This window comes from Theobroma cacao, chromosome 9 (genome assembly GCF_000208745.1).
Source record: "Theobroma cacao cultivar B97-61/B2 chromosome 9, Criollo_cocoa_genome_V2, whole genome shotgun sequence".
Classification (NCBI taxonomy): Eukaryota; Viridiplantae; Streptophyta; class Magnoliopsida; order Malvales; family Malvaceae; genus Theobroma; species Theobroma cacao.
The window spans coordinates 34,575,000-34,601,496 of record NC_030858.1 but is presented as its reverse complement, the minus strand read 5'-3'; the positions used below and the strand labels follow the sequence as shown (position 1 = coordinate 34,601,496).

The 26,497-nt window shown below is 34.2% G+C and overlaps 5 protein-coding genes across 6 annotated transcripts; 1 reads left to right on the top strand and 4 right to left on the bottom strand.

Annotated features, from left to right (window-relative positions):
- LOC18590384 (UPF0481 protein At3g47200) lies at positions 828-2,294 on the bottom strand. Its single transcript, XM_007015866.2, has one exon. It carries the CDS (start codon positions 2,292-2,294, stop codon positions 828-830), a length of 1,467 nt encoding a protein of 488 aa, XP_007015928.2.
- LOC18590383 (dehydration-responsive element-binding protein 1F) lies at positions 9,484-10,742 on the bottom strand. The gene has a single exon (XM_007015865.2). The coding sequence runs from the start codon at positions 10,643-10,645 to the stop codon at positions 9,812-9,814; it is 834 nt and encodes a 277-aa protein (XP_007015927.2). The 5' UTR covers positions 10,646-10,742; the 3' UTR covers positions 9,484-9,811.
- Positions 15,460-19,975, bottom strand: LOC18590382 (tRNA dimethylallyltransferase 2). Of its 2 annotated transcripts, XM_007015863.2 has the most exons (11): positions 19,690-19,973; positions 19,532-19,611; positions 19,331-19,399; positions 18,726-18,798; positions 18,530-18,651; positions 17,476-17,550; positions 17,147-17,244; positions 16,817-17,003; positions 16,212-16,287; positions 15,939-16,102; positions 15,460-15,811 (listed from the first exon to the last, which is right to left on the bottom strand). In XM_007015863.2, the coding sequence occupies exons 1-11, from the start codon at positions 19,928-19,930 to the stop codon at positions 15,668-15,670; spliced, it is 1,329 nt and encodes a 442-aa protein (XP_007015925.2). In that variant the 5' UTR covers positions 19,931-19,973; the 3' UTR covers positions 15,460-15,667. The 2 variants fall into 2 exon arrangements, with proteins under 2 accessions (XP_007015925.2, XP_007015926.2); XM_007015864.2 differs by having other exon boundaries at positions 16,817-17,239; positions 19,690-19,975.
- On the top strand, positions 20,436-22,092 carry LOC18590381 (flavanone 7-O-glucoside 2''-O-beta-L-rhamnosyltransferase). Its single transcript, XM_018127056.1, is given in 3 exon segments — positions 20,436-21,262; positions 21,264-21,555; positions 21,558-22,092. Coding segments are annotated over 3 exon segments (1,269 nt in total). The 5' UTR covers positions 20,436-20,590; the 3' UTR covers positions 21,863-22,092.
- Positions 24,407-25,812, bottom strand: LOC18590380 (protein LURP-one-related 8). Its single transcript, XM_007015860.2, has 2 exons — positions 25,332-25,812; positions 24,407-25,176 (listed from the first exon to the last, which is right to left on the bottom strand). Exons 1-2 carry the CDS (start codon positions 25,599-25,601, stop codon positions 24,799-24,801), a joined length of 648 nt encoding a protein of 215 aa, XP_007015922.1. The 5' UTR covers positions 25,602-25,812; the 3' UTR covers positions 24,407-24,798.

The following is a 26,497-nucleotide window of genomic DNA, read 5'->3' as shown; positions in this document are numbered from 1 at the left end:
CTCCATCTTGCAATTGTCCTCGTCCTCAGTCAAAAGATTTTACTTTGAATAAGTCAGTGATTACTACTTGTCTTCTCCACTTCCTAACGATTGTCATTTTTCTTTGGAGGAATTTGGCATCGCCTCATTCTTGTTGACTGTAATGCTTGCTGACTTTGTGCTTTTGACTACCAATGACGGATGACTACTTACCTGTTTAACATGAGGATGCTCTATCTTCTACGTGCTACTTTGCATGAGAGACTCTCAATCTGATACAACACTTGTTTAGATAGTTTTAACAAGTGTAATCTCTTGTTTATGCTCTTAATGACTCATTGTATATATTGTATTACTTGGAATGAAAAGTGTTGATGTGAGTTTAGCCTAAATGGAACCGCTCTGTTAGTCCCTGTTTCATTGTACCAAAACAACGGCTGGTTTCTTTGTTTTCTTTCTTTCTTTTGTTTCACAACAATTCTGAGGAGTATCCTTGGACCTTGGTTAAGGAACCTGGTGGCTTGAAAACAATACTAAGGCGAAAACAGGCCAACAGGGGTAGTGGCAGGGCAATGTTGTGGCGACTACTTCTCTCCTTTTCTTAACCCACAAATCCAACAGATAAATTATGTGCATGTTGGAACTTAAGACCTTTTACACTAGATATCAAGCCAAAGAAGAGTTCCAAGCTTTGTTATCTTGTTGGTTGAGAATTTCTTTGATATCATTATTACAACGAGAAAATGTTCTACTGATACAATGCGATTTTACGATGTAATAAAACTTCAATTATGAAATTTACAATTTGCTACAAATATCTCCAAAAACTTGTACCTGAATTTATGTATTTATTTTGGGTTCTTTAGAGGACGGATATATGCATAGATAGCAAAGAAGGCCTGAATCATGGTGAATATTAGGAGGATGAGGGCAGCTAAGGCTGACATGAATGACCACGGGGTGTCAAAGTAAGTGTGCTTGAATCCTGCCCATCGGACATGCCAATCGTTCCTGTAATACTCATTCACATCCTGAAAAAGCTTCGACAGATAGCTCTTCTCTATATCAAACGCCACGTCTTTGCCTACATTGTTAAAGAAACGAGCAATTTCCTCGTCCGTTCCGAAATAGTTTTCGATTATTTTGTGATCACGGAGAAATCCTGCATCGCTGGGTGTGTTGATTAAGCATCCCATGAAGGTTGCATACGTTGTTATGTGGTTTGAGCGGTGGTTGTAACATTGCTCAAAAGCAACACAATTGAGGAAGACCGAGCTTGTAAAATCATCTATTGTCAAAAGTGGGATTTGAAGCACCCCATTGCTGAATCTAACGTCTAAGAAGCTGTCACCCTTCCCTAGCTTGAATTGAATTCCTGCTAGATGTAGCTTTCTGGCAGACGGGATCAATTGAAGGAATGTCGACGTTTCTTCAGTCGAACTGCTCTTTCTTGATGTTTCTTCAATGGAAGTACTATTTCTTGATACTTCTTCGGATGAATTACTATTTCTTGACGCTTCTTCAGAGGAAGGTGGGAGAAAACTCATGCGAAACAGATCAAGTAAATGTCGTCCAGTAAGATTGTTATGCTTCTCCAGGACTTCGATAGGTCTTTGTGCCATGTAATTGAAAAATCCTAGGGTAAGCCGAACTAAGGAGGGAATGTGTTCCTGGCGCGAACCCAATACTGTTAGTTCAAACAAAGTTCGAAGCACAAAGAACGGGTTTTGGTTTTCTAGCCTAAGAAGATCTCGCATAAGGAAACTCAAAATCCATTGTATATTGAAGATGGGGTCATCAAGATTAGTCTCTGCTAACCTGCCAACTATGCAAAACAGCTCGATAATGAAACATCCGTCAAGCACCATCATCTCAATCAGACCATGGCTGTCCATTCCAATTGTCTCAGAGTAGCACTCCCTTATACTGTCCTCCATTTGTTTTATGGCTTGGAAGAGGTTAAAGAGGCCAACGTTGTGTCGCCGTATTCGATGAAGGAGGGAACCAAGAAATCTCCATTTGTGCTCTTGCATCATCTTGAGATGTTCTTTTCCATGGTGATAAGGACCAATGGAAATGATATGGGGTTGGTAGGCCTTTTCATTGATTTGGGCGAGGCTTTCAGGGACTCTGAAGATGCAGCAAGACTTGTTACCAGCATATTTATTCAACAACTTCGGTGGTTGATTGATTTTTGCTTCCATGGTTCTGATAACTTGATGAGAGGTTTCATCCATGTCTGCAGCCTCCATGACCCTGACAACTTGATGAGAGTTTTCTCCATTTACTTGGTTACTACAGCAGGGGCCAACCATTTCCACGCCCATATGATTTTTGAGTGGCGCATGGGGCAGCTTACAACTTATGTCTCTAATCGGCACTTGGCTGTAGGAAGTGACCGGAGAGGACTATGGAACTCTTAACTTGGAAAGAAATGCTGCATTTTTACAAGTTGTTCTTATTCACGAGAAATCATTTCAAAGTCAACGTGGGAGGAGGTCCTTCGTAGGTAACTACTCGACATTTTCCCTTCGTTTCTCCTGTCATTAAGCTATTGACATTTTCTTACTCTTTTCTTTCTTGGTGCAAAAGATTCTCCTTGAGGATTCCGAAAAGAAAATTTGTCATTTGCTTTCTGACCTTGTAATACCCCAACTCAAAAATTACGATTACATTAATATATTTACAAAATCCTAAATTTGATAAACAGGTTTTATTGAAATTACTTATAAAATATTTGGGTTTATAATAAAATAGTTGAATATTAAGGACCTTTAAGTAAATAGAGTGGTTTATTTTAATTGGAGTTAGATTACATTATCATGTTAAAAAAAAAGTCAATTATATCTTATCACATTTTTTTAAAAAAAATCAATTAGTTTTATCTAAATTAGTTTTTAAAAAAAGAATATCAGTAAGGCACATTTAAATAAAAACAGTTTACATATTTAAAGGAAAAGTGGTAAGGTCAATTATTTTATCACATACGAGGAAGTTAAAATTAGTTTTTATTAGTACATTTAAAGGAAAAAAAATACAAAAAAAAATCATTTGGGAGAAACTAATCCTAGAGAAGAAGAAGGCAGAAAAAGAAAAAAAAATCTATTCAAGAAAGTAAGGTATGATTAAGTTTTAACTTTAGTTTATTTCTTTAACTTTTTTTCAAATTCGGTACTATTTCGGTAACTTTCCGATGGCATGATGGGTACCAATGAAAAGGTCTTGAAAAAATCTTTTCAATAGTTTTTACAGCATCTCGTTTGGCTTTGCGGTTAGGAAGATACAAATTTTGTAACATCTAGTTTGGCTTTATGGTTAAGAAGATATAGATTTTTGAAATTGACTAGAAACCTAGTTTTCAACAGTTCTGACGACCCAACTTTAGGTAACTGGAACTTCATATTTCGGTAACATTTTTGATCATTTCTTTGAGGGCTTTTGTAGTATGAAATGAGATGTTTAACTTGGCATCAATGACCCGGTTAGGGACTTTCTGTGTTAAGAGAATTAAAACCTTAAATTAGGTTCGTTGATATTGGAAACTCAGAAATCTGGGTATTTCTGTGACAATTTCTAGACTTTTGACTTTCGAAACTTGAGAATTTTATGTTCTTTTTAATCGAAACAAATTTTGGTATTGTAGTATGGTATGAATATTTCAAATTGATGTTGATTTTATCACTAGAAATAATTCGGTTAAGAGTCATAAGAGCTCAAAATAGGCCAAATAGCCATCTAGATTTTGAAAATTTTAGAAAACAGAAATTTTTTTATTTTTTTTAAATTCGATTTTAATTAATATGTGATAAATTTTGTTGTAAACTTCATAAATATCGGATATGTGATTTCTACTATATTTTTATATCTAAAAGTATATATCTTTATATTTTATAAATTTATTTATTGAATTAGTAGATTTTATTAAAATATCAAAAATTAATGGAAAATTATAAATATGATTTTCATGAATGAAATTAGTGTTATTTTTCTATCAAAAATTAAAATCTTTACTAATTTGATGATTTAAGTTCAATTTTCAATTTTATTTGATTTTTATTAACTCAAAAAAAATATTACCTTATTAATTGAAAATGTTTTTAAATTGCAATAGAGGTTGTTATACACTCTAAATGCTTAGGATGATCAATAGAAAGTTGCTTGTCAAATTCATTTACAAATTCAGTTTTGATATTTGTATATATATTTTTTGAAATATTAAGCAACTAGAAAGATTTTCTGATTTGCTACTTAAAGTGAAATTGACAAAGTCAAGTAAGTGATTGATATTCCTTTGGTATTTTTACATCTTAAAAATTAGTCTCAATGTGAAATTGAATTTTATATATTATGTATAATATGTTTTGTCCTATAGTTTGTAAAAATCGGGTTGAGCATGCAAAATATATATATATGATTTTCGTATATTGGATTTTAGAATGTAAATTTTTACAAAATATGATTTTTTTAATTTTGAAATATGAATATGATTTTTGTCTAACATATGCATATATGATTATTTTGTGATTACATATGTAAATATTTAGTTTAAAATAAATATGTTTTTGATGTGCACGATATGTGTTTTGTGAAAGTGAATATTATCATTTTGTGAATTTAGATAATCATAAAATATATTTTTTATCTCCTAGTATGACTATGTTATGATCCTGCTAATGGGGGTTAAACGTTGGTCATGTTGACATGTATTATTTAATTAGATATCGATCTTACAACCGCACCACCGGTTACAGAATAATGGTATTTGTGATATCTGTTCAAAACAGTCAATAGTTGGTTTCGATATACTTATGACCCATGCCACTGGGGTTAATTGTGGTTTCGATATGATTATGACCCATGCCATTGGGGTTAATTATGGTTTCTGTTATGATTATGACTTATGCTGTAAAGGTTAAGTATGACCATAGTATGTTACAGAAGACCAATAAAAATCTAAAATCAGTGTGAAATTATGTTTTGTTTTATTATCTGTAAGTTTCGAAATTGTGTTAGATATGTTATCTAAAACGAAATCATGTTTGTTTTTGTACTTCAAAAATGAAATTTTGAAATATATACTTTGAATGAGATTACCCAAAAATTTTGTTTTGATATCTATATATATATTAGTAATTTTGGCCTAAATGTTTTGAACATGTTTAACTCGGCTGAAGGGATGTCAGTTACTTGCTGAGTGGTTGTACTCATTCTTAGATTTCAACACGTATTCATGTCTGGGGATTAGACTTATTCGATGAGAGCAAGATTATTACATGTCTTTTGATATTTATAAGTTTTGATATAAGTATTAGGATTTTAGTTTGTAAAGATATGACAGCTAAATGAGAAATTTGTACCTTTTGTAGGATTATATATATACACGCACACACACACACACATATATATTGTATTATTTGAAGATTTGAGATTTTGTAAAGTGTAAAAATTTAAAGAAATTTTAGAGTTATTACATTTAGTTTAATATGATATTGTTGCCTTACATGCTTATGGGATTCATCTCATAAGTATGTGGTGTCTGTTAAGTCTCAAAATCTTGAATTTGGGGTGTGACAGACCTACTAGGTAATCTAATAGGAAATTATCAAGAAAATGTTCTATTTTCGATATTGCAAGTTATTTTTGGTAAAACAGAACTAAAAGTCCTAGTTGACTAAGAGATTAGGCAATGTAATCCCCATCAAGCTGCGGCATCTCTACCCCATTCCAATTAAATACATCTTTTCTCTCTGGCTCGGTGGGAGAATCTGATAATACATTGGTGTCCAAAATTATTACTAGGATATATACGTTGAAAACGGAAGGCTTTTGAGGAAATTACCTGTTCTCAAATGACCTATGGCCAATGGGTTGGGCCAACCTAATTGGGTAAAACTTGCACATAGCTTCTACTTCCCTTTGGCTATAGTTTTTTTTCCATTTTTAGCATGAACTGCCTTTCTTGTTACAATGCTATTGTTTTCTTTAGTGTTTAGGGAGCTCAGTTCATGTGACAAGACATATGGAAAATGGGCTTGTACATGTCAAAGTGGGAGAAATTTTTTAAATACGGTGGAAAACAATGTAAAAACCAAGGGTATTAGGTACAATGGTAAGTAACTAGAGAATGAAGTGAAGGGTTAATAGAACTAATAAGATATATACTACATTTTAAACAGAAATATCAGAGGAGACTGAGCTAATGAGGGGCAGAAATCCTTGAATGTACAAAGTGAGCAAGTGTTTTGATGTAATCGATAATAATAACCTCTCAAAATTTGAGTTCAAGAGTTTTAATAATATTTTTATTTAACGTAAAATGAGTATCGCAATCTCTTTATTGAAATTTTTAATGCGGAAAATTACACAACACAACCTAATCGCATATTGAATTAACACACGTTTTGATGTCAATTGTAACATTTTGGGATCAAATAAAACTAATCCATCAACTTTTGAGATATAAAAATTATCAACACCTTAACTATTTAAATTCAAATTAAATTACTAGTAATGAGAATTTTTGAGTTCTTATAAAAGTTTCCATTATCTCATTGTCAATAATATTAGTGACTTAACAAATATATATAAACCATGCAATATATATATACAAGTTTAAATCCAAATTGTTAGTAACAAGTCATGTGTAAGTTGCACCTTTTCATTAATTATATGATTGTTATTATCGATCTCATTTCTATTAGTATATGAAAATTTATGAAATCGAAATGGATTAAAAGATTTGAATATTTGGTGTTATGTATTTACCTTTGAAAGAGATTTGGTTCAAATGTGTCTTTTTTCAAATAAAAAAGAAAAGAATAAAAAAAGGCAGAAGGCCGACGGAAAAGACAAAAGGAGGGTTGTTAGCTGGTAATGCTCTATATGAGATCACGCGGCCATTTTTGCTTGGTAAATTTAATTAAAGTATCAGTAATCTTACTCACATGTGTAAAGCAATAAAGTAAGCAAAAGGATAAGTAACTAATTAAACCTCAAGCATTTGAGCCAATCTTTTGTACAGGTGAAACATGTTAAGGGGGAACTTACTATAAAATTTACCAAAGTAAATGTGATAAGATTTACCTGAAAAACCTATCCCACTCACTTTTTTCCCCCTTCGTTTTTAGGCCCATTATGTGTACAAATTTAAGATGCACGTCAAGTCTTTTCAGCATTTTGTGCGGGAATCTATCTCCCATCTCATACAGTCCAACACCAAAAGAATGGCCTACACATCGTCTTCTTCTTAGATTAGGCCATTGGTACTTCCTCTCTTCCTTGATGATCACTTCACTTGTGATTTGATTGTATGTAGATATTTTAACATCTATGGTTGTTGAGGATAGCTTCATTCCATATGTTGGACTTTTGAGATATCGTTCATGATTGTCATCTTATTTGGACAAGATTATCTAATAAGATATATATAGTGCTTTACTTTCTTATCTTTGTATATTGGAATTATCAAGATTATTAGATATCAAAAACGTTATTAAGATTATCTTGATGAGAGTTATTAGCCGATGATCTTTAAAGGGTTACAAATAATTAAGTTTATGCGTTCCATCAAATGATTCACACCAACAATTTATATTAAAAAGGTGAATGGGACCTATTCATTGTATTAGCAATCAATATAGCTTCTTCATCTTTTTTGACTGATCTTTTAACTCTGTGAAAAGTCAATAATGCACGACATGAGCATGACAGAGGGACTGTATGGTAGTAGGTAATGTAAAGGGAGAAACTCGTGTACTTTTTTTTGTGTGGTTCAGTCGAAACTCGTCTACTTGAGCAAGCTGGATAATGACAACAAAGGTTGTTGCAATGGTGACAAATTAAATGGCAAATCAAAATTAAAGAAAACAAATAGCTTAAGCAACTATATATAATCCCTACAAGGAAATGATTGATTTTGATAATTAATGTGGACAAAAGAAATAAGAGTATATATTAATTACTATATACAAAAAAAGGCATACACGTTTCTCATACCAAATACGGATATTGTGATATATAAAATTAGTGGCAGATACATTAACATAGTTATATTTTCCTTTGAAGACCACGTGGCTTTCTTTGGTACATAGCCCAAGTAATTTACAAGTCTTAAAGTTGGATTGCACACATAGATAGATAGTTTCAACTTTCAACTACAAGAAGTGGATACGTTTCATGCTGGAGCTGCAAGTAAGTTCCTCGTACCTTGGAAATTAGGTTTTATTTTGTCTTCTCTAGCTAGCTTTAGCCACCACTATATATATATATATGTATGTATGTATATATGTATGTATGTATGTGAGATGAAGATCATTGATGAATTGTTGAGTATGTGTAACTACCAAGAATTGAAAGTTCTAATATTAAAGAAAATATCTTCTACAAATATATATATATATATGTATTGTGAGATGAAGATCATTGATGAATTGTTGAGTATGTGTAACTACCAAGAATTGAAAGTTCTAATATTAAAGAAAATATCTTCTACAAATATATATATATATGTATGTGAGATGAAGATCATTGATGAATTGTTGAGTATGTGTAACTACCAAGAATTGAAAGTTCTAATATTAAAGAAAATATCTTCTACAAATATATATATATATGTATGTGAGATGAAGATCATTGATGAATTGTTGAGTATGTGTAACTACCAAGAATTGAAAGTTCTAATATCAAAGAAAATATCTTCTACAAACTCTTCTTCAACAACACCATTTTCAAACTTCCCATGGGTTGGGTCGAGCTCCTCCATCCTCGTTCAAGCTAGCTCGCCCTCATGCATGTTTAATTTGGAGCCAACATGCTTGATATTTGTTCTTGATCTACAAACAGTTAATGGATGATCAATATACATCCCCTTGGCAGGTTATATATTTACTTTATAATTACTTAAAAATTGCCTAGCCATTATTAGCATGACATGGCCTTTATATTAAGGTCAATATATAGAATTAAAATTTCTTCAATTGCACCTTTAATTATAAGGAATGCTAATTAAAGGGTAAGTTGTTTGTAATTTTTTAATGCTTAAATTTGGCTATTTATGTTTTATTATATGAGGTTTCGATATAAACCCTAAGCAAATAGAATGTAATTAATTTATAGAGTATAATAAAAATTGAACAAATGACTAAAAAAGAAAATCAATCCAGATTCCAAACATATCAATTTCATATGATAGTAAGAGCATTTCTATTCATGCATGTGCCAAGAAAAGGTGCCATTATATTTTCTTGTCGCATGTTTAACTTTTTCAAAAGTTTTTAATTTTTATTCAAAAATACTTATCGAAGAGAAATATAAGTTAGATATTAAAGGTATATATGCATACACTTTTCTTTTCACATTTCTCTTCTATTTAATCTTGACAAGATATCGCACTGACATTGAATTTCTTAAGAACATGTCTTTTTTCACTTCTAAATTTAAAATAAAAAAATAAAGACACCAACAAAACAGTAGCTTCTTCCAAAAACAAAAAAAAAAACAAAATAGTAGCTGAGAAATCATATATCACATTGAAAATAACCTTATTCAAGTCTGGTTTGGATTGTACAGCTGTATGTACTGCAAACATCATACCTCTAGGAATCTCTAGATCATCTGAATTCACCTACAACTATTGGATTGGAAATGAGGCAGGATGAGCTGAAAGAAATTTACAATTGTCATTGGCTTAGAGATGTAATTGGTACAGTTACTAGCCGGTGTTAGAATGTACACTAATATACCCTCTTGTTTATCTGGCCAATAACTTATTGAAAAAGAAAAAAGGGAAAGAGCAGAATAATGCAACCTAAAACTGATAACTCTATGATTCCTGTCAATCCCATAAATCAATGTTCATGGTAAAAGCTGTATCATCATCCCAGTCAACTTGTCTTTGCATTGCTGGTGGGGTGAGGAGCATACCCTCTGCCATACTATCCAGTAACCCTGGCAAGTTGAACAGTGCCTCCTCATCGACGAACAACGGATTAGACTGATTAGGCTTGTTCTCCAATGTCTCACTTGATGGCATATGATCCATTAAAGAATGATCTAAAACTTTCTTTTCTTCATTCTGATCAATAGGTTTTATTTCTACTAAACAAGGTTCCAAAACCTTGTCTTGGTTCGTCGCATTGGAAATTTGGCTTGACGAGCATTCTGGTTCAATTGTTCTTGAACTTGTTGTATGTGAAGAGATGTCAAGTGACAAAGAAATTGCAGATGCTGAAGAAGTACAATGGGCTGCTGGTCTAAAAGCCTCAGCTGCTGCAAGAGCAGCCCTCTGTATATCCTTAGCTGAAGAAGACTTGGCTCGAGGTAGAACCGAAGCTGAGTCAGGAAAATTGAGAGCAGCAGACTTGCCCCTAAGCGCTAAGGCAGCAACATCATAAGCCCTAGCTGCCATTTCAGGAATAGGGAAAGTCCCCAACCAAATCCTTGATTTCTTGTAAGGCTCACGCACTTCACACACCCATTTATTCCCTTTTCTCTGCCTGACACCTCTAAACACCGGGTGACGCGTCTCCTTAAACTTCTTCCTACCAGCTTTTCGCTTATGCGAAACTGGCAATGCCTCAGCCGATGAGGATTCTGAATCAGGGCTGCATGACTTGCATGATGAAGATGAAGAAGAAGGTGAAGAAGAATCAAGCTCTAAGTGCTCCATGTAGCTGTAGTCAAAAAAGAGAATTAATTCCCCAAAAAGATAATTCTTTCAAGTTATGAGTTAATTAGTAGAAGAAAAAAAGCAAAGGAAAGAGTAGTGAAGCAAGCAGGAGTGAAGTGAAGAGACTAATACATATATATATATATATAAATAGATATAATATAGGAAGGAATAGTTAGAAGGGGTCAGAAACGGAAGAGAGGGAGGGGGAATTGGAAAGAATCAAATCCGCGAATTGGACATGGGGGCGGACACGGGGCGGCACGGCTTATTTGTAACACGTGAAAAAGAAAAAAACAGGAATTCGATGAAATTCATGAGGAAATGTGAAATGCGAGACGGATTACCATTTATAACAGTGACATTTGAACGGCTTCAAATATAGAGCAGTCAAAAGCGAAATCAGTTTATAGAAAAGGTGATAACCATGTGGGGTCGGTCCCCTTTCAGTCCTTGTCCTTACTGTTACATCACATAACAGCCTTCAGGACTAAATAACTAAATAATTAAAATGCATGCTCATTCATGATTCTTATCCATCCTGCCGATTCAAGTAAATTGACTTCCCCAAATTCTTTGAATTGGAATAATGAGTTTATCGTACTGGAAACTTTTTGACCTTCAAAATTGTTGACCACCCGACCTTATAATAACATCTTTAATAAGTCTGATGTATTTGGACTTTGTTTCATGAGATATTTAGGTATCGTTTGATTAGATACAAAATTGCAGTACCGAAGAGCAAGTGTTGAAAGTTTCAAGTAGTTAGTAAAAATCCAACATATAGATAAAAAAAGAATAAAGAGGAAAAGTAAGCTTTCTTTACTCGTTGTGTAAGTATCTTTACATGCTTAAAATTCTCATTTTGTCACGTACCAGCTCAGCAAGAGGCCGCGTTTTGAAGCTGTGACTCAAAGTAAAACAATAAAAGTCTTGAAAAAAGGGGTTTTAAATCACAAGCACCGTTTTCAAAAGAAATCCCAAATTCTCAAGGTCTGTGGGTAAAGCTCAAGAGTCAAATTAAAATGCTGTGACTGAAAGCAAAAGATAAGAACCCTAAATTGCCCATTTTGCCACGTGTAAGACTTCAAGGAGAGAGTTTTAAAGCTCCAACAGGTTGGCTTCAAGAAGAAGGGTTTTAAAGCAGAAACAGGTTTCCAATAAAAATCTTAAATTGCCCACCCGAGTGAGTAAAATAAAAAAATAAAAAATGCTTTTGAACAATTCTACCACAGTATAATAGTAGAAACAGAGAGAAAGAAAAAAAAGGGTTGGTAACAGATTTGAAGAAAAAGCAGAAGAAGATGAATTTACAACAAATATCACACAAAGGTTAGACTTTGTTTTTTTTTTTTTTGAATCTTTTCTAAGACAGAAAAAAAAATGAGAATAGAAACAAATGGAGCTGGTCTCAATTTTTCTCTTTCTTTCTAAAGAGAAGGTAATACTTTTGTGAAACACAACAACTATAAAAGCTCAATCTTGAAGAAAGATTGAGATAGAGAGATATTCACGACTTCGGATAAGTTTACTTCCTCTATTTCAGGATAAAAAGAGATAAACAAAAGATGTTGAAGCAAAGTGAGAGAAAGAGGGGTGCAAAGAAGCCCATGTGTAAGGCACGAATCATATTTTAATAATTGAAAACAGCAAAAGGTTGATTAAGCAATTACTAAATCTAACATTAAGTTAGTAATCGATAAAAGCAGAAGGTTGATTAAGTAATTGCTAAACCTAGCAATAAGTATGTCCCAGTGATTTTTGTCGTTTTGAATACTTTTTTATAAAACATGAATACTTGTCTTGTCGATGATTGAATCCTTTAGATTTTAGTAGCTTTGTCACTTTTCCTGCTTTCTTTTTATAGTTCTTCGTTTCTATCGGTTGTTTTCTTAATTAAGAATTGAGTTAGTGTCCCATAATTCCGGTAAAATACAAAATTCCCCTAAACACACTTCTAAATGACAATTTAATCCCTTTTATTTCCAAATGCACCGTTAGATTTTTTGACTATTCATTACCATTAGTCAACAGTTTTTTACAAATATAAAACGTCATAATTATCCTCAAATAATTAAAATATAAAAAATAAAAAAATATCATAATCTAATTTAATTAAATAATAATTAAAAAATTACTTTTTATGTAACATTTATCAACTTAAAAAATGGAAAAGAGACACACAATGATGAAAATTTTAAAAAAATATATTTAGAATTATTTTATTATTTACAAGTAAAAAAAAGTCATAATTTTTAAATTGAAAAAATAAAATTTAAAAAAAAATTAAGTAAAAATAAAATCCTACGGCGTATTCCAATCAAAGCATTTCAACCGAATATGACTTTTAGGAAAAGAACAATATTTGGCTTAATCATGTTACCTGGAAGTAAATCTGTTAACTTAATAAAATTTATTTATTTGAATTTTGTTTCTTCAATCTTCTTTTATGCAAAGTATGTTTCCTCAATCTCTCATAGGTTTTCAAAAGAATAAGAAAATAATTTAAAAATTGCTCTTAAAGTTGCACAATTTTGTAAAATTTAATTTTAATAGAAAAAGAAGATAATGGAGTTGGCTGATACAAGGAAAACAAGAAAAAGAACAATTGAGAGAGATAGAAAAATGAAAATACTTTATTTTTTTGTTTAATTAGTTATTATAAATTTTTTAATATTTAATTTTAAGTGTCTAAAGTTTTTTATTTTACTTCATTAACAAGGTGATACATTTTGGTGAGCTGACCATGTATACACTGATAGTAGATCAAATATAAACCTAATAATTATTTAAGACAATAAAAAAAAAACCACTTAAAAACTAGGGAGGGTCTTGTTAAAGAATACACAGGGATGGTAGAGGAAAACATACATAAAAAATTCAAGGACAAGAATGAGCTCTTCATTGTACGAATACTTCTCCAGTATGGGATCTTTTTCTTTATTTTTGGGTTCATACTTGAAATCCATGTATAAAGTTTAGAGTCAAACAAAAACACTTAAAATCCGAAGGGTCTCGTTGCTTAATTTTGGTTATTAAAGTGATAAAGAGTCAAACAAAAAGGTGCACCCAATCGTGCTTGGTTCTCCTCCCTTGGTGGGCCGCTAGGACCAAGATGTTTCCTACGTTGACTGAAGTAATGTGAAAGCAAATCTAATTTCTCTCGTGCTGAAAAAAAGGTTGCAAAAATATATTCGAGCGGACTGCATTGTTCCACATGTTAGGCTTCCTTGGTGGACTGCTTCCGTGGTGGAAAATTCATGTCGGAATCGTTACATCATTGCATTAATCTCGTTGAAGCAGTTGGGTCAGTCCCTATCAAAGCCCCATCAACAACATTTCTATGTTAAACCACCGGCTCAGATTGGTGGCCATTAATGAATTTCAGAAGGAAATAAGTTGTTTCTTTGCTCAGCGAGGGATTTCGATTCTTAATCTCTGTTTTCACTTTGGTTTTTTATGGGAAGTTCTCTTCACAAAATAAAATCTTAATTTTTAAGTATGTAGCCCAACGTTTTTCCGTAAATCTCAGCATCTGTAATTCAAAAAAATTTTAATGCGAAGTTGGGAAAGCTAGGGAATCATGTCTAAAAGAAAAGTCAAATTTAATAAAAGGCTTGAGACAAGCAGGAATTAATTTGAAAATTTTAATGATAAACAGATCTGATTGATGGTCAAAAAGATGTTGTTCCTTTGGTAGTCCATTGAATAAAAAACGTTACACATGCTGTGGCACGTAAGCAGTGAGTAACCACTGGCATTAAGAACGACGGGTCTTTTCTATGGTTTCGTTTTTATGCCCTTTCCAATTACTACTTAATGTTGAATGAGGATGTCGACGGATGATGCTAATGTGACGATACCAAATGACAATGCCACTATTATCACATCTATTTAATCCATTTTTATATTTCATATTTTTATTAAGATATATTTTTTAACTTTATTAAAATATTTGTGGATACACGTCAACATATTGATTAAAACAGAATTTCAGATATATTAAATATTATAAGAAAAAATAATAAGAAAGTAAATTGTGTTTGCAATTTAGATTAATGGTTTTTGTTAGGTATTTAATTTAAATTTTTTTTGAATTATTTAAAGAAATTTAAAGAAATTTTTATATTTTTATTTTATATTAAATAAGCCTTATTACTAATAATTTATTAATTATTGTTAGTTAAAATATCACTTATCATTAAATGTCATGTGATGTTAATATGGTATGCATATATAAAATAGCAAGTGACATTTTAAACAATTAGTCAACGTTAATCATAAAGGTTTATTTAATTCAAAATAAAAATATAATAACTTAATTAAATGTCATGTAAAAATAAAAATTTATTTAATTTTTTTAATAATTTAAATATTTTTTTAAATACTATACTTAAAGATGGGTTTTTTGCTGTTATTAGTATTGTTTCTTTCTTTTGGAGGAATGAGAGTTTGATGGTATGTGAGTTTGTATCCTTCTTTATCTATTTTTTTTTAATTCATATAAAGATTTGAGTCAAGATATTAAGGAGGTTACATACATCCTATTTGCTTAAGTTCAATCTTGTAAAAGTTAATCAATTTATAGGATGACTGAATAGAGAGGTTGTAAATTAGATACACATGTTTCTGCCAAAGTTTTATGCTCTCCGGCCATCTGTTTTGACAGGTTCAAAGTAAATTTTGTTTTGACATTTACAATTACAAGGATTACTCAGGATGAAACCCAACTAAGTCAAGCAATGATCAGATATCAGGACAGAGGTGTGGATGCAAGTCCTGAAAATGAGCAGAAAAGTACTAAAATTTAGGTGTAAACTAAAAGCCAAATCTGCTGCATCAGATTCCCGTGATAAAAAGAGCGTGCATTTTCATTCTCAGGGCCGGCAGGAAAGGTAAAAACCTTTAAAAGGGACAGAGTAGGTGTTTTTAGACTACAATGGTTTACGTTATCCTCCTAGGCAAGCTACCTTGGATGAATGCAGTTTATCGATAACATTATCCTATTTAGGAGAGTAAATGTTACAGAATAAGATGTTCTTCATGCTGCTCTACTAAGGAGAAACTTTGAGACTTCCTGAGCCGTGAAATTCGTTTTCGATGCCCACGTCCCTGTTTATGTTGTTCCCATTCATGTGCTCCTCTAAGTACCCTATCTCCACAGGCCTGTTAATTTTAAAAATAATAAGGTCACAAATTTTAAAACCAGAACCTTCATCTAATCAGCCAGCAGATTCTAACACATAACAGTAAATGAAATGTACAAACGGATTTTGTTTCAGCCATAGCTGACCTTGCATGTGTATTGAGTCCACAAGTCCCTTTGGACTGTACCCATTATAGTTTTACTTTCTCCATCCAAAGTAGAATCTGTCCTATCATCTTCATTGAGGAAAGATCTAATAATTTTCACAGCAGGTCCAACCACTTGCACTGCCCAACACTCGTCCAATTTGCCTGGAATATAGAAACATAAATTATCAGTGCTGTTCATCTGAGCACAAAGAAGATGAGTTGTTCCACAGAAAAGTAAACATAGGAAATGGAAAGGACTGCAGAAGGATACCTGATATGGACTCTGTAGCATCAACATAATTTATATTCCATCCAAACAATTTGTGAAGTTGATTGAGCCTCCTTTTCTGCAAAACAACATTGTGGATGTTAATAAGTTCCACAAATTGACATATACAGCCACCAAACTCCCACATTGGTATCATGTTAACTGATTCAGAGTATGGACTTAAAAATTGCCAGAAACAACTCAATTTCCAAAGCAAAAAATTTGACACGTAAATGCTCTATATCTGCAAAAGATTTTAGAGTCACCAATAACGAAATCTGCTTGTGTTATATTGACAAAGTCATATAGAATCAGATTAGTTGAATGGAAAATATTGTTCAGTAATTTATAATTATCCAGGATCAGAAGCATCTGTAAAAGGAAGGGGCAGGATCAGAAGCATCTGTAAAAGGAAGATGTAGATGAAAGCACAAGTCAAAGACTAAATTTGACAAAATCCTGAAAGAAATTTGAAATTTTTTTTGAAAATGGAGTATCTCAGGGATCCAAAAATTTATTATTGTTTTGAGATGCCAAAAGCACTGAAAAGTTTCCAACAGTAATTCACGTCTACCAAAATCATGAAAAATGTGAAAGGATAAACTTACTTGACGCCGAACAAGTCTTCGGGTGTTTGCTTTTACTTTGTCAATGGCTTCTTCTAGCAGAATTTTTTGTGGGTTTTCACTAGAGGACTTCAGTATTGCCCTTATATTCTCTTTCAACAACTTATCATCCATCCTTGTTGACAGCTTTAAGGGTGTCCCATCAGAAGAATCACTTGTCTCATCATCCCTGCCATCAGAAAGGTAAACTCTAAGAAAATTCCCAAATTCTCGAACACCAATGGCCTGTCGGAGACCTAGAGTATAATCTGCATTGGGATTGTAAATGTCATAAACTTCATCAAGCAACCCAGCATCTATCATGCAGTCTACCCTGTGTTCCACATATCGATCCAGGACAGGCATGGCGGCATCAACACATATAAAACAGCAATTATATCTAGAAGTATCAACTCGACCCCATTTCTGTCCTGCCACATGCAAGATTTTAACAAAATTAAAAAGCAAGTAGGTCACCACAGCATCATCTCCCCATCAAGAAATATAAGTTTAATCTTAATGGTTATTATTTCTGCTCAGTCTTTCTAAATCAAAACAGCAATAAGTCTTGTAAAAGAAATCAAAAGATAGGGAAGAAAAAGTTAAAATGTACAGTGGTACACATAATCAAGATCCATAAACATGAGTTAAGGAACACTAACCTCTGCAGCCTTTCCCTGGTAAAGTTGGCTGGGAAGAACTCCAGAACGAGCATACAAACTAAGGTATAGATTAATCTGCAAAATTGAACCAATTTCAGGAATGTTTAAATAGGTACATCTTAGATAAGAACCTCTACAACCAAGTCTCAGGCACATTTCAGAAACTCTTGAAACATTCTGGAGAACAAATAAGCATTTAAGTTCTAGTAACAGAACAAGCTTCAGCAAGTGGTGCTTTGTATAGCTAAAAGTAACTGGTTATGCAAAGCAAGCCGTAAGCTTACCTTAACTTCAAGTTTGCCTAATAAGCTTCACAGGCTAGGACTCTCAAGCCATTAGGTTGTGTCTAACTTGCTGAGTTATACTGTAAGGCAGTGTTTAGTATGGGGTGATTACCCCAAAATCCATGGTGATCTACACATGGTAAGAACTCGGGATTATATGTGGCAGTGATCTTAGATCACCAACAGTGATTAGGTCACTGCCTGGGAAAGTGATCTAATTCCCATCCAAAAGGGTGGAATACTATTATCATCAAGATGAAGCGATATATAAAATTAAATATAGTCAATATTACAGTTTTAATGCATGAATTAAAACTTGCTTCCTCCCAAAATTGTAATTATTTTATATTATAATAGTTTTTACCAAACAAGGTGATTCCAAATCAGGAGAGATAAGATCACCGTAGTAATAAGAGAACAAGGAAATAGATTACCATGTTGATCTTGAAAATGATACCAAATGCTACCAAAGAAACAAAAAACTGAGTTTTATTCCAATAATATCTCTGGCAAAATATACTACCAAATCCAAAAAGCCAATACATAATTCATCATATGCTCGTGCTTTTACACTTAGCTCAATCTGAATTTTCATTTTAACAAATGATTTTGATTAAGACACAAAGCAATATTTGGCAGGCATAAGTAGCAAATATATAAAATAACAAAACCCAGCACCATATCCATTAACTGAACAATATAAGCCTACAATAAATGCAGACTTGTCTATGCATATTAAGTAAAGAAAACATGAAAACTTGGTCCCTAACCTTACGCTGATTATTTGGATGGATTCTGTTTGCTGCAACTGGATCAAGTTGTTTAAGAAGATCATAGCTATAGTTGCAACTATCTGTCTGGAAGTCAGGCATATGATTGATCTCCTCATTTCCTGTGATAAATTAAACAATGTCACTAGCATAATAATTTAGAATACTGATTCAAAGCAACAGGATTCCTACATACCAGGAAGGCTGCTTGAGTCGATTTCATCCGTATCTTCTGCTGAATCATCAAAAAGGAATGAACTCACAAGTGCCTGCATGTGAGGGTTAACATTAATTTTCACAATGTCCGCAAGCGACCAAAAGCTAATTTGCTTGTCCTCTCAATTAATGGAAGAGGCAAAACTACAAAGGAAAAAAAGAAACAGACACAGACATAAAGAGAGAGAGAGAGAGAGAGAGACAGAGAGAGAGAGAGAGAGAGAGACGTACCTCAGNAGAGAGAGAGAGAGAGAGTTCCCCCAGAACAGTAAAGAAGTAGCTATGTTTGAGGATTGGAAAAGTATGCACAAGATAGCGTGCTATAAAATGTGTGCGTTGCCTGAACGAACATCGTCAACCATCATATTGTCCACTGTAAATAACAAAATTCTCTAACCCCAAACTCCACCACAGAATAATAAATTAATATAACAAAAAGTTTTTTTTCCTTAGAGAAACACTTAGTTTCTAGCATAGTAATAGTCAAAAAGGTGAAAAGTGAAGAAGGCTTAAACCATGCCAGTGCTATAAACTCCACAAGAATTTGCTAAAGATGATCAATCACATAAAGTAACAATTGCTAACCTGAATATAGTAATTGGTGCCTCCAACGATGACTGGCAAACAGTTGCGAGATAATATATCACTAATGATCTGAAATTAAAATTACACAAATGAAATAAAGATTAAATGATAGTGAACAAAAAACATAAAAAAGCATTTAGCATCAATACATGTGAAAGAACAGACATGATAAAACAATAGAAAAGAAAAAGCTCAACTCACAGGAATTGCAGAATCTCTGAAACTCTTAGCATTGAATTCCATATTTGAGCTCCCAGTACCCAACAGATGATGTGGTACTCCTAGACAAAATAAATAACCCATTAAGAAAATCAACAAAATATACCTAAAAATTTGAGGAAAAATATAAGAACCAAAACCTTTTTGTTCATGGAGAGGAACTTTGTTGGTGAGGACATCAAGGCCTTGATAGACTTGCATGGAATCAGCATTGATGATTTCTATAGGAAAATGAGTTGCCAAATCAATGGCTAAACGTGATTTTCCTGACCCAGTTGGACCCATTATTACGACCACCTTAGGCTTCTCTTCTTCCTTCTTGGGTTCTCCTCCACCGTTAGGGTTAAGGGATCTTGCAGGCGCCTTACTGCTTTCTTCCATCTCTCTCCTGGGCGTCTGCGTCGTGACTCTGTCCCTGAATCTTTGCTGGGTTAGAAAGAAGCTAGCTTTGTGGTGGGCTTGTTGTTTTGGGCAGGATCACACAGCCCAACACAAAGGGCATAAAAAATGGGTTTGGGCTACCTTGATTCCATTTTTTTCTTTTGATTTTATTTATTTTTAATTTTTAATTAATAAAAATTTATTTTGCTTTATTTATTTCTTTTAATTTGAATCTTATGATCTGTTTTAATAGAGTTTAATTTTTTATTTATTGAAAATAATAAAAACACTGTTAACTAGTTTGTTACATTCTATTTCAAAGGTTATTTTAGCTTCTTTTAAAACACTGTTGATGGATTTGATGTTGAGGAATAGCCATTATATATCTTGGACTATGCCATTCAGGTCATTTTATCCTGATTTTATTAAAGATACAATTGTGACCCTATATGTGGCTAAAGAACAAATAAATGTAAACATCTTTGTTGGTAGTCTGGTTCTTTTGCTAAGCATCATGATGCCTAGGTAGAATCCATCTGAACCCATTTCCATTTCCAATTCCTAATTCCAATCATTTTAGCCCTCTCTTCCTGCTATGCGTTCAAACTTCTAAGAAAAGAAAAAACAAACTTGCAGACTGCATAGACCAACAAGAGAGTGATGGATATCCAACAACAGAATTCAAGTGCCCTCATGCTACCATGTTTAGCTCAGGGCCACATCTCACCCTATCTTGAGCTTGCCAAGAGGCTTTCAAGCAGAAATTTCAACATATATTTTTGTTCCACACCCATCAATCTAGAACTCATAAGAAAAAATGTTAAAGGTGAGTCCTCTTTGATTCAATTCATAGATCTTCACCTTCCTTCATTATTAGAATTGCCTCCACACCACCACACCACCAGGGATCTCCCTCCCCACCTCTTCCCCATTCTTGTAGCGGCCTTTGATGCAGCAAAGCCTACGTTTTGCAATGTCCTAAGGACCCTTAAGCCCAATTTAGTCATCCATGATTTTTTGCAACCAGGGGCAGCAGCAGCAGCTAATGAGCAGGATGTTAGAGCTGTCATGTCCATAGCTACTGGTGCTACAGGTAGCTCTTCTGCGGCCCACTATGTGAAGAACCCTACCATGGAACATGCTATCCAGGAAGCTGAATTCAAGAAATCTCTCCAGTGGTTTGATGGTACTAATAATGGTATCACAAACAAACACAGTTTCTTGGAATGCTTAGGAAGATCGCCTAACATGGTATTGATCACGTCATCAAGAATAACTGAAGCTTCGTACATTGATTATATGTCTGTTTTACTAGGGAAGCAGGTGATTCCTGTTTCAATGGCTGAGCAAGAAGGAACCTGCTTCAGTTGTCTCAGTTTCCTTTGGAAGTGAGTGTTTTCTTTCAAAGGAAGAGGAGGAGGAGATAGCTCTTGGGCTAGAACTTGGCAAGGTGAGCTTTATATGGGTTGTGAGATTTCAAGGTGGAGATCATAACATTTGTACCCCTGAAGCCTTATCGGAATGCTGTTCAAAGAGATTTGAGGAGGGAGGCTTGATATTGCAAAGATGGGCTCCACAGGCAAAAATACTTGGGCATTCAAGCATAGGGGGGTTTGTGAGTCATTGTGGTGGAATTCAACACTAGAAGGGATGATCTATGGTGTTCCAATCATAGCCATGCCTATGAAGCATGATCAACTTTTTAATGCCAAGTTGGTGACAGAGCTTGGTGTGGGCATGAAGGTGCCAAGAGAGAATGGCAAGCTTAAAAGTGAGGAAATTGTAAGGATTATCAATGAAGTGATGGTGCAAGAAGTGGGGAAAGAATTGAAGGCTAGAGCTACAGACCTCGGTGAAAGATTGAGAGTGAAAGGAGAAGAAGAGACAAACGTAGCACTGGACCAAATACTGCAGCTTAATAATAGCTTATGAAAGCATCAAAGACTCCCTAAATACATGCGACAGATCAGGCCTTTAATAAGCAGAATTCAATCTATGCATTTCTTTTTCGTGGTTATTCTTTCTAATAAAAGTTGCAATTTTTAGTTGCTTCAGTAATCTTGAAGGAACAGAGACTTATTTGTAAATTTCAGGATTAGCCAGAAATCGTTTGTTGCTTAGATTGCAGATATATCTTTGTTCTGCTGTTATTGTTCTAGAAAGCCTAGCTAGTAGATTTCTCTGCGGTGGCCTTTGGTTAATGAAAATTAACATTAATTAATCCAATGAATTGATATTTTCATAATTTAAGAACCAAAGTTCAACTTTGTCTTACATCATTCACTTTTGATCTTCTCCAAAATGTACCTGTGTTAATCGGAAAATTCAAATTCTCTAATCCTAATGAAGTGATCATAAGAAAAGCTGAAGGAAAATGAAAAAGGCCAAACTTGAGCAAGAACTATATTCTAGGACGATGATGACCGACATGTAAACCTTTCTGAAATATGTTGACAGTTGAGACCTAGTTGGCAAACTCTAGGCTCCAAACAAAACAATCAGCCAAGCAGAAGGCTCATAATTTGACTCTTAAAATGTCCAAGGTCACTAAAAATTAAGTGGTTGTCTCCATTCTCCATTAATGCTACACCTCGACCATATAAACAAATCAGACTACCAAAGTTTTGACTAATTCTGATCTTGATATCTGTATGTAGTAATCACTTTCTTTATTGGGAAAGCCCTCACATCTGTAATAGGCACATGCACTGTACTGGTATATAAAAAAGTCTAGTGAGCCTCGAAAGGTTCCTAAAATCCTTGTCTTGTTTTTGTTAAAGTTACCAAAGAGATCACTCATGTCGACAGCACAACAGAAAACAAGTATTCTCATGTTACCCTGGTTAGCTCATGGCCACACATTTCACCCGTTATAGATCTAGCCAAGATCTACAAAGCCAGGTATGTGGCTTATCTTCGTGAATTAGTGGGAGAGGAGATGAATCCTGTTGGCACTCTTGTTCAAGAATCTGCATATGGAGATGATGACGCGGCGGTCATGCTATGGCTGAACAAGAATAAACCACCTTGGGTTGCATATATTTCCTTTGGAAGTAAATTAATGATGCCTTATCAGATGTTTTTGTAAGGAGAATCAGGGACAGAGGCATGGTCGGGGTATCCGAGGGACACCACAAGCAAATATTGTAAGACATGGAAGGTGCCAAGATAAAATGAAAACTCCTGAGAGGAGATGGCAAGAGTGATCTATGAAGTTGTTCTAAAAGAAGGGGAAAAGGTAAGAACCAAAGCTGAAGAATTGAGCAACGAGAGAGAGGTGGCAGCAGAGAGAGAAGCTTTTGCAGCTTGTTAAGTAAGGAATACAGGACATTTTGCAGCCTTTATTTGAACAAAATTTGTCTTAGAAGTACAAGTAAAGCCTTGTTAGTGGAGAAGCTTTGGTAAGGCATCCAGGCCATCTAGCAGGATCTAGGAACTGTGAAAAATTATGAGGAGTTCATGCTCGTCTAGCTTTTTGAGCATAATTTTGTACAGGTAACTGAATTGAAGCTCCTTACTGAATACCAAGATAATCAAGATCCGTATACCGTGTGCTTTGCTTCTTTCTTGTTAGTCAAACGAGATGTTATTATCGAACACAACATAGGGAAAAGTCTCTTAATTATTTTAAAAAATTTAAATAAACATTTATTATTCATTTAATCAAATCTCTTATACTCTTATTTTGAGTTAAATAAACTCTTATAATTTTTTTTTCAAGAGATCTTTATAATTAATATTTGATTAATTATCATTAATCAAAATAATACTTGTTATTATATATTCACGTAATACTAATGTGAAAAGTGAAAAATACTACATAATTATATTTTCATGCCACATCATCATTCTTGATAATATATTAATATATCACGTTAACACTAAATGATTATATTTTCATATCACAATAATTGGTCAACAGTTAATAATAAATACTTATTTGGTTCAAAATAAAAATACAAACATTCTATTAAACATAATAAAATAATAATCACTTATATAAATTTTCTTAAATAATTTTAAAAATATTTAGATATTACATCTTATTATTCTCTTCAATTTTATTAAGCAACGCCTCTTGGTTTTTTCTTTCAAATAGAAGTTTTAGCCCAAGTGACGTGACAATCCACGAAAGGCCGGTGACTTAAATTTGAATAAAAAATCCCAAAAAATTAAGCTAAGTCACGCAATAATGAGAAAGATCAAGCACAGCAACATGTCTCAAGTCAACTTCACTGCCGACCTCGCTTGCTTTTGTTTCCTTTTAATTTCCATTCCTTTACAATTTTCGCTTTCAATTTGGATTCGTTTTCGATTCCTTACGGTAGATCGTCCTGAAATAAGAGTGGAATGGTGTGGTCCAAAATGTGCTTTGTGTCTATGGGTTCCAATGGACTACAGATTCCATCACGATTGTAATTCTAAGAAATATGAGTGAAAGAAAGAAGAAAAATTGCAGCCATGACAGAGCAAATATAAAACATAAATAGGGGAAAAGGCAACTTTAATTGGATCTGTAATATTTTTCAATCGTCCTCTATGAAGGAAAAACCCAGATCTCCACAGCACTTTCAGGAAAGAAAACAGAAAAATTATTTTGCTGTTGAATGTATATACATCCCCGCTGGGAGCTTGGTTTTTTATCTAAAACGCAAAAACCAACCTCCAAGAGCAAAAACAAGTTTCTTGTTTTTTTTTATTTAATTTTTTTCGTTAAAGGTAAACGATTGGGTGGGGAAGGTCATAGAACCAAATATGATGATGCTTGGAATGTGAAAATTGTTGCTATGATTATATATATATATATAGAGAGAGAGAGAGAGAGAGAGTGTGTGTGTGTTTCGCAGAAGAACATAGCAAGGCAAGAGTTAGGTGGAGCGGCGCCTCGAGGATCCGAACATTTGATCAAGAAGGATGACGAGAGCCATGGCATAGTCCGTCCTGATGTTGTCAGGCTGAACGATAAGGCGGAAGATGTCGGTTCCAAAGGCGACTCCTCCGACAGCCTCTTTCCGCTTGATCTCTGCTACTAACCGCCGCTTGTCATCGTAGACGGCACAGCATCGTTGGGAATACGACCCCTCGATCTCGTACATGATGTTGTTGTTTCGGTTGTTGGTGCTGCCGGGGCTAACGTATGCCAAGCACTTGCTGTTTAGGATGTTCACCGATTTCCTGACTGAAAGTCGGGGATTCACTGAGGTTTCTCCCTCGTAAACCAGCCAGCTGTCCCCCAGGCTCATTTTCTGATCACATAGACGTTGAAACAACAGCATCCTTGGATTAATTTTATCATATACTAATGAATTTAACGACAAAAGCAATCACACGATCCTAACTTTATTCTAACCCCAATGCCAAACTATGCCTACTTGATTTAGATTTAAACAAAACAAGGTACCTTGCGGCGGATGGTGAGGAGAGGCTTGCCAGTGGCATCCATGAGAAGGATCTCACCCTTGTTGCCTTCCATGTAATTATCCACCCTGTACACCAAATCACCTTTACCATCAAACACCGTGAAGCCGTTACAGTTGAAAAGCAACGACTTTGTCCAGACGGTTAGAACTGCCTCCCTCTTCTGATCATCAGCTACTAACAGCTTAGGCGGCGTCACGGAGATGGCATCGCCGCCGGCGTTAAAGCTAGCGTTGGGATAAACCCTTGTCATTCGCGTAAAAGGTTCCAGCCTTTTAACTCTCGGAGATTGCAAGTCAACTCCTGTAACACAATGACAGAAAAAAAAAGGAGCAAAAAAGGCCAAGGCAAAAGAGGAAGCCAACCTTGCGAGAGCTTGTATGGGCGAGTTAGGCAGAGAGCATTAATAATATATAAACGGCGGAAGGATGGAGAGCAGAAAGAGAGAGAACAAAAGGGGCGCACCAATTGGGTACAAAAGTCTACCACGAGTGCGCCACCATCGAATGACGTTAAACCAGCATTTGATTGGACCAAGAAAATAGTTGAAGAAAGTGAAAGGGAAAGGGATGGATTGGATGATGGGCATCGAGCCATCGATGCATTCAGGAAAAAAAATATTAGCTCTACCCTATCTTTACTTCAAAGGCAGCTAATATTAATTAACTTAAATAAGCCGAAATTTTGTGGCTGAGAACTAATTAGCGGTGGCGAGGAGCGGACACTTGTCGACTGCTCAATGCTCTCCGCTAGATATTTTTCTGACGATGTTCCATTGACCATTTCTTGACATTTTAATACTAGTAAACACGAGTATATTATTTTTTTTTTGAAAGAAAACACGAGTATATTATTGTTAAGCTTATTATTAGTATGTGATTGGGGCAGGACGGCTTTGAGCGAGTGCGACTCCCTCTATCTCCATGGAGCCCTTTTTTTTAGACACGTACGTACAGATAAGGTTTCTTACACTTTGGCACACACGGCCCTTTCACTTTTTTCTCGGGAAGTAACCCCATTTATCAGAACAAAAACACGTGGATTCTTTTATTTTAAAGTTCAAACCATCGACGCACATTTTTCTTTTCTTCCAGTCTCGGATCATTTAGTACGAACCTTGCGGAGGGACGATGCCTCAAATCATAGAAG

Coding starts and splice junctions, on each gene's coding strand:
- LOC18590384 (XM_007015866.2), bottom strand. CDS start 2,294: ATGGTTGGCCCCTGCTGTAGTAACCAAGTAAATGGAGAAAACTCTCAT.
- LOC18590383 (XM_007015865.2), bottom strand. CDS start 10,645: ATGGAGCACTTAGAGCTTGATTCTTCTTCACCTTCTTCTTCATCTTCA.
- LOC18590382 (XM_007015864.2), bottom strand. CDS start 19,930: ATGGAAGAAAGCAGTAAGGCGCCTGCAAGATCCCTTAACCCTAACGGT. Junction 17,240..17,475: donor ACCAGGGAAAGGCTGCAGAG/GTTAGTGTTCCT, acceptor GTGGCAGGACAG/AAATGGGGTCGAGTTGATAC. Junction 16,103..16,211: donor TGCTACAGAGTCCATATCAG/GTATCCTTCTGC, acceptor TCTATATTCCAG/GCAAATTGGACGAGTGTTGG.
- LOC18590380 (XM_007015860.2), bottom strand. CDS start 25,601: ATGACAAGGGTTTATCCCAACGCTAGCTTTAACGCCGGCGGCGATGCC. Junction 25,177..25,331: donor TCCTCACCATCCGCCGCAAG/GTACCTTGTTTT, acceptor CTATGTGATCAG/AAAATGAGCCTGGGGGACAG.